Source organism: Buteo buteo, chromosome 4, assembly GCF_964188355.1.
Source record: "Buteo buteo chromosome 4, bButBut1.hap1.1, whole genome shotgun sequence".
NCBI lineage: Eukaryota > Metazoa > Chordata > Aves > Accipitriformes > Accipitridae > Buteo > Buteo buteo.
Genome location: NC_134174.1, coordinates 36192612 through 36205036, shown reverse-complemented (window position 1 = coordinate 36205036; position 12425 = coordinate 36192612). Strand labels below are relative to the sequence as shown.

The window sequence follows — 12425 nt, the reverse complement described above, 5'->3', positions numbered from 1 at the left end:
GAGCAAGATTAATCAATCAATGATGGATGAGACATTAGCAAAAGCTTTGGATTTTCACAGCACTTTACAGAAGAGCACTTCATTTTTCAAGCTTGTTCACATTTCATCCTAAATTGTGTAAAGATGGTGCAATAACAACAAATTCTTTCCATTCTCTAAACGTAACTGAATCTCCAGATAGTAAAAAGCACAGTATCATCAGGCATAGGTCTCATCTTGTAGAGACTCCAGTTGGCAGTGGGCTTTTTCCAGACTTTGAAATTTTTAACACATTAAATTAAGAAGAGAGGTAAAAATTTTATATCCCGTTCCGTCCTCTCTTGAAAAAGAGAGATTAAGGCAAGTACAAGCCAGGTGAGCTACAAAACAGTTATGATACTATTGTAAAAGCAAAGGAGTATTTAGATGTCTTAATACATTCCAGTAATTTTTAAGCATCCACATTAGCACTTCAAAGCACAGCACTAAGTACAGTCTTCTCAATAATTCTTCACAATATTTAATCATTACTCTGACTACAGAAGTAAATGAAGAAAGTACAAGTAACTTCCTTCGAAGTTTTGCCTGCTAAACTGAACTGCTCTCCAGGCACAGTTCAGTCCCCTTCTCCTGAAGGCTGGAGTACATTCTATTATCTGAGAAGCAGAAGAACTAGCTTTTCCTCTGGCAGCACTCTTGAGGATTTACACTGCTCCATATAGACACTCTGCTCCATCTAGGCAAATGTCAAATAAATGCCAGACTTCTTATTGTAAAAAAATCATAACAAGCATTGTTTAATTGTACATCAAATAAGTAATTAAAATCAACATCAATTGATCCAATTAAGGACCAGGAAATACAGCACTGGGAATTTATTAAGATAGGTGTTACGACTTACATTGATTTTACAAATGATAAAAGTTGTACTGAGCCTGTATATATAGCACATTAAGAGATAAGTATCTGCAAATAACCCCAGCTTATGAAAAGATCACTTTTAATAGCATTTTACAAAACTCCAGCAAATTTAAAAAGCTTTCTTCTTTAAACAGCAACTCACATCCACCCCCTTCTATCAGTCAAATGTGTGCTTGAGTTTCCAAGAAATCCAAAGAGGAAAAAAGAAACACACACTAATAAGCACATCTCCTCAGATTATGGTACATACTTAAAATATATAGAAAATGTGGCAGTTTCATACTAAATATAGGGAAGAATAAAAACCTGAATCACAATTTATTTTATGCTTGATCATTAAAAAGTCTATAAAACTCACAAGCAAGCAATGCTAGAATTGAAAGATGAGAATGTGACTTAGCTTCTATAAAACAAACAAACAACATACATTTGATGGGATTCTTCTGGGTTCTGAAGCCTAGTCTGATGCAAGTCTTTCCACTTGCACTTTAACATTAGACAGCAGTCAGAACAGTTCCTCGCCCCACCTGTTATGTGCATCCAGCCACTAAACTTAAATGCCATTCCTCTCATTTCCCAGATATTGGTATTGTGAAATAGCAAAAGCATCCCAGAAGTGACGTGACCCAGAATTTTAAATGCCAGGCAAAACAGGAGACTCAGGAGTGGAAAAATAAGAGCAGCTGAAATAAAAAATAAAGCAGCCTACAAACCAGAACAAAATGATGAATGTTCTTCAGAGATCCTGATGAATTGTACAATTGCTGCTAAACACTTCATGAAGTTCTGACCCTAACTACACTGGAAAACCTGGGTTTTGTTTGGTTTGGGTTTTTTGTTTGTTTTTTTTTTTTTTCTTTTTCTTTTTCTTTTTTTTTTTTAGAGGCTACTATGAAGATATTAAGGCCCAAGCTTTCCATTGCTATGAAGAGACCTTAACCTTAGAATAACTAATCACATGAACAAAAGCAATTGCTTCTGCCAGAAAAGGACAAGAGAAATATTTCTAAGCTATTGCTGCACAGTAATTTTAGGCCAACAGCCAAATATTCTGGCCCTTTTCCCAAGGATACACCAATATCCAAAACTGCTACTGCTTTAAAAAGTCTTTTCTGCTGCAGAAACACAAATACAGAAAAGATCCATCTTTATCCATAAAGCTGGAGCCTTTGAGCACTTCCAAGAAGAGTTGACTTTTCCTGCGTCTCACCTAGCATTGCCAGTTGTCTCACACAAATTCAGAGCTCCACATCATGAACAAACCTAGAATGACATACTTCAAGCATCAATGCAAACAAAACCTTGTTGCAGCAGTCTCCTCTTGCTAGCCCAGCACCCAGAAAGAGATTATGACTGAGCTGTTCTGACATGCAATAGTCTTTTTGAAAGTATTCAGGTCAAAAAAAAACCCCCAATCTTATGTGCTGGTTTACATTAAAGCAACAAGAATTGCCTGTGAAAGGTTTAAAGGACCTCTCTTCTGCATATCCACCTACATATTATTCACCATCACTGTAACAGTGCAAGAAACAGATGCACAACACAACTATCTACTCCAGCTACAGTCTGTCTCACCAAGAATGTATGTTGTAACAGATCAGCAAGCAAACAGCAGAGTAGTGGACAACGAGAAAAACCTAAGCTGAATGCGAAGATAAACACTAATACAGTGACTAGGCTTCAAACCCTGGAAGTTTATATTCATAGTTGCAGAAACAAAGCATATAGGAAGTTTAAGGCTAAGATGGAAGGAGATTTAAAAAAAAAAGATAACAGTACACAAAGACAGCTGAAGTATTACAAAGGTTCATTAAAACAATTTATGTGAAAGGATTTGGAATGACAAACTGGAACAATACTCAAATGGAAGGCAAAGATTATCTCAGTGCAGAAGTAGAGAAGAGAAGTAGCAAAGAACAAGAATATGCATGCTCCCATGCAAAATGAGTTTTTTTGGTGTCATTTTACCAGAGACAAGAATGAACTTGTATACACACATTTAGGATGCAAAGCTTATTCTCATCACTGTGTACTGCTCTGATACCAAGGAGAAAAATCAGCTTTTACTGTATGCTATCTACTGTTGCAGGGCAGCAAGAACTAGGAGGAATTGTGTTATGCTAAGGAACTGGACCTCAGGGGTCAGAATCTTTTACAAACATCTTCAAACTCAGGATTTTGTAGTTTGCTTGCTTGTCTTCTACTTCTCAGCATGTGCAAACATCCTTTCCAGTTCAAGAAGCCAAATAATTTGTCAACATAAACTTGACATTTAACCCCTCTACCCTCAAAATCTTAAAAATAATAAAAATATTTAGTATTACAGAAACAATGCTGCAAAGCCTGCAAGACAATTGTGGCAACAGATGCTCATGTTCTTCTTCTTTGTAAGCTGTGTCCATCAACATTAATTTCTTCAGGTAATTTTATGTTCAATACCTTCTCCCAGGTTTTGGTTTTGTTTTTTTCTTCCACGATAATTACATGATAGATATAAATTAACTGGAACTGAATTCTGTATAAGAGATCTATAAGAAATACTTCTAGAAACGTCATGGTCTACCCTGTCAGTGAATATTTGTACAAGCCTTTATCCTGAGGATGGCTAACCAAAAATAATGTTTCCCTCTAAGTTATCATTGTTTATACGAACAGTCAGAAATTACTTAAAGTTTTGAACATACTGTTAGAACACTACTTACAAGAAATACCATGTAACAGCCACAGTAGCAAGACACCTATTAAATCTTAATATGCCCAATTTTCAAAACATTTATTTTCAGCCACTAGCTTTCATTACATGAGTATTAAGTTCCAAGGATTAACCTAAAAGTTACATAGCTTCCATTTATGTATATATTTACCTTTAAATAGGAAAAAACCCCTGAAAGTATTTTCAAAAACTGTGGTCCCTAAAGAGAGTAACACCAGACAAGTTTATAATCACATTAGGATAGGCTATTTTCTAGAAATATCTGGTAATAATGAAAGAAAGAAACAGATAAGAACATGAATTTTTAAAAAGAGTATGTGTAATGATATTCAGTTGTCTACTTACTGGGAGAACCATGAAGTAATCAGAAATACTAGCTATTTCAAATGGACAGTAGAACCACAATAAATTGCTGCAATTCATATGGTCTTAAATTCCTAACTGAAATCTTTTAATAGCTGATTCCCATTCTCACTGTTTCCTAGTTAATTCTAGCATCTATTCTTTATGAAACACTGCATTAACAATGTTTGTTAAGCACGTTTCTGGAAGCATTTGAAGTATTTCTTGAAACAGTAAATTACTGTGCATTCCTACAGTATTATTTACACTTCAGGAATCAACACATAGTATCAGTTCTGCTAGAATTTGTAAACTGTCAGAATAATCTTGAAAGTTACGATAACCAAACTACAGTAACTTCCTGATATTCACCATTATTTAAAGTGACTGGCAGGTCAACACTTATGGAAAAAATTACATAGTTAAATATTCATCAACTTTGATAACTATTACCAAGCTTAAGGAAACAAAAAGCTTATATGCTTCAAAGGAGCTATTCTCTCATTGCCAAGACTTCAACTATAATTTGGTTTTTAAAAAATATAGTCTATAAAAAACTTCATAATTTCATAAACATTAACTACATTTCATGATTCATACCACATTTAGGACCAATAAACCTGATTTCTCCCAGCCTGCACTCTCAGTTCAAGACCATTACATTAATTTGAACAGGAATGCTAACAGAGCAAAGCAATTATTTCCCTTAAGACTGTTGGTTTTTTTTTTTTTAGTAAGAATATATTTTACTCAGGTGTCTCCTGCAGTTTCCATTTATTGTACTCCTACCTCAAGAAAACAGAGCCAACTGTCTTTCTTTTCTATTGCAATCGACATTTTATGTCCTTGGGTTCCAGTTTAACAATGATTTCATGCCGAGGTTTTTTTCTACATTTATACTTCTACTAGGTCATGCAAGGAAGCATACAAATGCATGTGAGCAGAGGAACTATTAAACCAGAAAGTTGAGGTCTCATCATTAGAACTGAAACTTGGCTACAACACCAAGACTATCGCCTTCCTTTAAGAAAACCCACATTAAGGAGCTCCTATCAACTTCTGTTTGTTTACAGAAAGCCTACAACTTACAAATATGCAAATGAAAAGACATTAAAAAAACACCTCACACATTCTGCCCAAAACTTTTCAGCTATCATTTACAAATAAAAGCTCCTGAAAAGCAGTATATTTTGAAAATTTGACAATACTTCATGAATTTTCTTAATTCCTTTATCAATTTTCATGAGAAACTTCACATGTAGATAAAAACAGAGATGTTTATAATGCACATCTAATGTTTATATGCCTACACACATATATATGTGTATCACGTATGTGTATATATATCCACACACATACACACACCCAACCACGAATACAGCAGAGATCTGCAGAGATCTTTTTTTTTTTCTTTTTAAAAGATACTCTCCCTTAACCTGAACTTCCTCATGACAATAAAGTGTCTTTTTGAACAAAACTAGTGAATAGCTTAAAAGAAACATACCGATGAACCTAACCAAAACAGACAATTGGGCTAAATGACTCTGTTTACCTAAGATATCAACTAACATTGCCCATCTTCTCCAATATCTTTGTCTTATCAATTAATACCACAGGTTGCTCAAACTAAAGCTTCTGTAGTTAGCAACTAACTTTCAATGGTTACTAATCTGTTTCTGAATTTATGTGGAAAATGAGATAGGAAAAAAAGGAACATGGAAACAACAACAGCCACTAACCTAGCAATAGTATCAATGCAGAAAAACACCAAGTGAACATCACATATGAAATTAAAACTTGGGAAAAAGAAAGAATACAAGAGCTCCAAAGTAACCGGAAAAGAGAAGCAAACAGGATAAACAAAGACATTACACATACATTCTGGAACAGAAGTATCAGAGCAAACTAAAAGCTACTTAAGGTTATGATCTTACATTGAGTCCTTATCAGACAGAAGATGGTTGGAAAGCATGGTCTCAACAGGATAAAGCTATTTGCTAGCAACTGGTGAACATACAGCATGGTGGTATGTCTATCCTAGCACCATATATTTAAAAGAGTAATTTTAGGATAGCTGGGGTCATTTATCTTTACTACAATCTTCCATCAAGTAACTCAAGGCAGGGTGAAAACAAAGAAAGAAAAAATCTAACCCATTTTTAACCTTTCAAAGAAATCTCTTTGGATTCTCTAGCTAGAGCAGTAGCTTCAAGATCCAAAGACTATTTGCTGGAGACTGACAAAAGCCTTATTTATCAAAGGTAATTCCTTATTATTATATAATATCAAATGTGTTGTCCCTCCTCCATCCTACATATTCTATTAGTGTTCTATGAAGAATGTAAGTTTTATATAATGGAAGCAAATTTGATCCATGCCACAACACATGGGAATGAAGATTTCCTTTGTCAAAGTGATTTTCACCCAATAATTTTTATTTGAATAACTTGACTCATTCAAAATGATAAAAATTTAAAAAAAAAATAAAAAAGATTAACTTCTGTTTTTACACTTACAGACTGAGACTTAGGATATACTGTTGCTTTTCCTCAACAAATGTGAGGACATCAACAATGAAACTTTAACCAGGAAGAAAACCAAATACAGATACCTATGACTTTAGAGTCAGGATAAAAGAAAATATCTTTTGTATGGTTAGGTATACATCTTGGATTGACTGTAACTTAAATAGTGCAAAGGGTGATTATTTTAAGAGAAGACTGCTAAAGTTCAATTACTTATTTTAAAAGAAAAGTTTGTAATAAATGTTTAAATAAAAGGGTTGCAAAAGAATGCAAGGGATGCACAGCAGGAAGGATACCACTACATACAGCACAGGATCTCTTAAACAAGGCCAACTCATGTGACAACAAAAGTAATAAAACTGGGGAATGAAATGCAGAAAGTCATAACCAAGAAGGAATGGCACATTTTACTCACAGAACTCCTCCTCCAGGAGGTTTGTGTAAATTTATCAGCATACGTGCATGTTGCCCCTGTAGGTTTTTGACTGTCTTTCTGGCAGTTACATCTAGTGGCCTTAATCACCCCCAAAAAGAGAAAAAGAAAGGAGAATCTGTTAGAAAATAACTAAGCCTCTTGAAAAGGACAGTCAAGGCCCAGAGTTCAAACATCATGCATTACTTGGCCATATAGCACAATACTATTAAATTGTGGAAACTAGTATTTACAGTGCTGCACAACCACTTCTTTTCCCAGAGTATACTTAGAAATAATCTAGAATAAATGTTGACTTTTGGAAAGCGTTTCTGATTCACTTAAATTTCTGAAGCACCACATTCTTTAAGTCACCTTTCAACAATTAGAAATATATGTTTTACCCATCTTTACGGCAGAGCTCCTTAGCTGCAACAAAGTTTTCAGTTACTACAGTAATAAGGTATACGACCTAGCAGGGAAGGAAAGATTTCCTTCAAGAAATCTGTGAAGGCTGATGGTAAGAAAGAGACAGTGTACTGAAAAATCAACACATATTGCAAAATAGTAATAGACAAGACAGTTTCTTTTAGTATGCTATGATCTGGAATTCTGGTTTTTAAGCAGCAGAGCAGAAAGCCAAATCTTAACCTTCCATTTTTGTTTTCACATGCTAGACAAGAAGAGGATGAAGACCACAGGTTAGTTTCAGTGCACATATGTACAAAAGCACATGCTAAACATTTCATTAGATATTATAGTCACACAAGACTGTCTCCAGCCACGATAAATAAGTATGGTGTGCACCTCTTGGCATCTCATCTACCCTACCTTTAAGATCTTGCTGTAGCTTGAAATGGCTTGAAAACATGGGGCTATTTTATAAGAATTGTCACAGCAGGTGAGTTTACCAGAACCAAAGCAGACATATGCATGGCAAAATTCAAAGTTAACTTAGAACATGAACAAAAAGCAAAAAGGCATATGTTACTTTTGCTTGAGGACTTATGTGTCTGCCTGAAGCTGACTTATGATGAAAGTGTTACCATAAGTTTATTTATTTGGCCAACTTAATCTCACTATTCAACATGCTTTGTTTTGATTTGTTTTTTTAAAAAAGAATGAACTTTGAATACTACCTTGCTCAGCTTTAAATTCTATAGTGGAATTTTTTATTAAACTAATGGACAGTAAGGGAAAGGAAAGGGAGAAAAAAACAACAAAAAAAACTTCAAGCAGAATGGTAGGCCCAATACTTGTTAATTTTTAAAATACTTTATGCTCAAAGTGCCTTATCTTTGTTCATTGTTATTTCTAAACAGCTTCTAGAATTTTATGTTCAAAGTGTTTGTTTTGGAAATGAAATATAGTTAACAATCGTATAAACATCCTTGCTTAGTATAATCATGACTGGCCTACAGAATTACAGATCCCAAGTGTACAGCTGCAAACACAGTAGAACATGTAGAATTGGTCTGCTAACTGAACTTTTACAGACCCATGAGTCAGGTGGGTCTAAGTAGAACCCAAATCTACCATTGTTATAATGAAAGTGTGTGTGGGGGAAAAAAAAAAAAAAAAAATAAAAATCAGACATCTAGCCCTCAAAGCTTTCATAAGAATTACCTACTGAAGTTACACTCTGCAGTGCACACTTAGGATTTTGTTAAACATTTAGCATTATACTTACAAGTTGATGCTCTAATTGGTTGATTGTTTCATTCTTTTTCTTCAGTTCATCTTTAAGCTGCCTGATCTCATTCAGCAGATCATCCATCTGCAAAAGAACAGTGGGCAATACAAGGTTTCTATAAGGGCTACACAACTCAAATCAACACCTCTACAGGCCATATTACATCAGATGTTCATGGAGCACTGGCAGTAACATTAGAGCATGCTTTCCTCCTCTTATTCATGCACTGAGACGGGCTGTAGGCATACAACCTAAAGAGTGAAGAAACTGGACTAGAAGTCTCTTTAAGACACTGAGTTGAGCTGACCCACTAGATTTTCAGGGTAAGTAATCAGCTGCATTTTTGATGAAGTAATTCACCTGTTGTACAAGCAACTGATGTAGATGAACATGCCTAGCCATCAAACACTACCTATATTCCTCTTTATCCAACAACAAAAAATACTGAAGCTTAAAGGTTAACTGAACTACTATTTAAAAAGCATTAACATAGAATGTTAGAAACAGGAAAAAATAATTTAGAAACATAAGCATAACTACATTTACTGAATGCAAACAGCCCAACTGATTTGAATACATCTTACTAAAAACTGAAGGCCTAAAATAATTATGCAAAGCTCAGAGACTAAAAAAAATTGGTAACTATGCAAGAGTGAATTTTTTAAAGATAATTTTTCATCACAAGGTAATTTAAATGTATTTTATAACTGTGCCATTATAGCTAGGCTATAAATTAAGGGGCATACTTCCCTTTAGTAGTATACATCTACTACTTCAGTTTCACTGAGGATGTTATTAGTTACTGCTTTAGGACAACACTCAGACTGATTTGTTGTGCAATTTTTCAAACCATATGCCAGCATCAATTCAAGAAGTGACAATTCAAAATGTCAGTTAAACCTAGCATTTCTTTGTCAGTAAGTTAAAAAGCAATACTTTTTCCCCTAGGAATTAAGACTAAGATTCTAAGATTTTGAGGGAGGTGACTGTTGGACAAGCACAACAAATACATCAGACAACATTTAAAGAGAAAAGAAGGCCTAAATGTTAACAATGTAGAAACTAGGGTTGCTAAAGGGTGATGCATATGGTTCTACAGCTTTGGCAAACCTCTTAAACCCTGAAACCAGGATTTAGACAGACAACCTTCAAACAGAAATAAGAACCTTAACTGTTCTTCCCTTTCAAGAAGTATTTCTAATTTCATTGTATCTTCAGCAAGCATTGATCCCCTCCTGTAAGTGCAGGATTAGCAATCTTTCCATACTGATTTTACAAAAAGAGCCAAAAAATGCTATAAAACCTTACCACTGTAGAAAGTACAACATTACAAGTCTGTGACCATTAAAGATGATCCTTTTTTGGAACTTCCATTGCAATTGCTTCTTCCTTTAGTACTCACTCTAAAACAATAAACTCATCTTTGACTTTGTGGGGTTCACGTTGTTTTTAAGTTACATCTGCAACACCTCCATTATCTCAGGGAAAACTTACTTTAGATGAGAGGTATTTTAAACTGAAGTCAACAATAAATGTAATAAAACAGCGAGTGATTAAGTATAGTATGATTACACTTCAAAACAAAAATTGTCTTTTCAAATTCTAATGCTTATCAAGCAGGCAGAAAATTTTTGAAAGAAGTTACTCTACAGCTGTGAATTCCCACGACTGCTACAAATTCCAAGAGGCAAAGTTATTTTAATTATTTAAACTGTGCTAGCATTTATAAGTATGTATTCTGAAAGGTCAAATAAACCCTTCTATTTTAACAAAACTGAAAAGATGAAGTATATAAACATTTGCTAGGTTTGCATTTCAATAGAAGAAAGAAGCAAGCAGCACGACTTCATAGTGACACAGAAGTTTTGGGGTTGTATTTTTTAAACACGAACAGTTTTGTATCTCTTATTCTGTAGAGTAAATCAGTGTCATTTACCTTAAAAGTTGACTCGGGTTCTTGAGGTTCTGGACTTGATGGAACTGAGAGTGGGATGTCCTGGAGTGACACGTTTTCATCATTCTATAAGAGGACAAAACCAAACCAAAAGCTCCAATTACTTGCCAAAACCACTCCCTTGCAAACTTGCTTTCAAGGATGGAGATGCATCATCTCTCTGTGGAACCTGTTACAATGTCTGACCTCTCACCATGAATCTTCCTTTTTTTCCTGATAGGAAAGCCTCCCTTGCTGCAGCACGTGTACAGTGCCTGAATAAGGGCCATGAAGAGCTTCCTTCTCACAAAGTTGTCAGAACGGCTGCAGCTATGTCAAAGTGCGTTGATTTTGCACAAAAATGTGGTTAAAAAATGGCCATTGTGTTCAAATGTGTTATATCAGGAAAGAATGGTGATGTTATGTGATTTTAAAAGCTTCATTTCCTTCAGTATCCATTCAAAAAATATGTCTGAGCAACATCAAAATATGCATCCAAAATATTTCAGCTCAACTAAAAAAGCAACATTTGCCACTGCGCAGATTAATACAAAATTAATTCACAGCCATCAGAACTAAATGTCAATCATAAGAACTGGAACCACACAAAAGTATTCTTTCCCCCGCCACGACAGCCATGAATTCTGAAATTAAGCACAGTGAGTAGAAACAAAAAGTCACCATCAAAGATGCCACAAGATGATTGCCTAGATATGTCCTGAAGCACTTACACTCTCAACGACAAAAACACATGCAGCCGTTATGTGCAGTACCCTAAACCTGCGGCACTCAACCCTGAAAAGGTTCAGTTAGGTTACAGAGTCAAGTCACAGGCTGAACAACTGACACTGTATTCTCGTGATATGTTCTGAGGTTTGTACCATGACATTATATCCAATCTTAGTGTGACACAGAACTACAGTACAATTACAGTATAGTTATTTTATGGTCATGGAAGATCATAAACCCCATCTCCTTGGTGTAAAAAGATTTATCCTCCCCCCCTTCTGTCCCTCTCCTCCATCTGCTACCTTCTTAAAGAAAAAAATAAATGAATCTCATACCTTACAGTATTCTACCTTATTTTTTAGGGTTCTTAGAGAGGAGTTTCTTCACCCAATGACCTCACTGCCTAAGATCGCATTTGTAGAATATAAGAGCAGCATGTCTCAAAACCTGTCTAAAACCACTCTGAGGCTGAGCGAGCAAGTCCCCAAAACCACAAGAGTAAAACAGCAGCTCAAATGCTAAAGATCAATTAAGGGAAAAACCCACAATAGACCCATTTATATTCTTTATGTCTGTGAGGTATCTTTTTTGCTTTTTAATCCATAAGAAATATTTCTTATACATTTATCTAAACTGCAGAGAAAAGAAAATTAGAATTTATGAACTTTTAACTATTAAATTTTTACTTTTTCCTATAGTCACCAATTACTTGCAGCCAAGACATGCACAACCATCACCAGATTTAAAAGATAAAAATACTAGGAAATATAATACAATTCCAAATTGCTTTCACCATATTACAGACAGTTAAATTTATTTTCCATCACTTAAATGTAATTTTATACCTTGTAGTTTTTTTGGTGGTATTTTGGTGGGGGTTTTTTGTTTGTTTTTAAACTTCTGGCCTTTTTTTTTTTTAAAAAAAAAGACTATTAGTTGTGAAAGCAGTCAAATTTCAAGGCTTCTGACTCCTTTAACATAGCAAATTTTCAACTTACACTGTCCCACACACAGTTGTATTCAATTCACAAGTAACTGCTTGTCCCTTCTAGGCAGATCACCAGGAAGCGACAGGCTGATGAAGCAGCAGTTTACAGTCTATGTTATGAACAAGTTCTAAGAGGGTGTTTTGAAGTAATTTGCACAATAATATAATAAAACCCCCAAACATTACTTAA

The 12425-nt window shown here is 34.8% G+C and overlaps 1 protein-coding gene across 6 annotated transcripts in view; it reads right to left on the bottom strand.

The window, feature by feature from the left end:
• The window catches only part of CCSER2 (coiled-coil serine rich protein 2), a 75374-nt gene that overhangs the window by 15053 nt on the left and 47896 nt on the right, over positions 1–12425 (bottom strand). For all 6 annotated transcript variants that reach the window (XM_075025529.1, XM_075025532.1, XM_075025533.1 and 3 more), the window contains 3 exons: positions 10522–10605; positions 8583–8669; positions 6896–6994 (listed from right to left, as the gene is read on the bottom strand). In XM_075025529.1, the coding sequence (XP_074881630.1) occupies positions 6896–6994; positions 8583–8669; positions 10522–10605 (270 nt within the window). The remainder of the gene's footprint in view (positions 1–6895; positions 6995–8582; positions 8670–10521; positions 10606–12425) is intronic.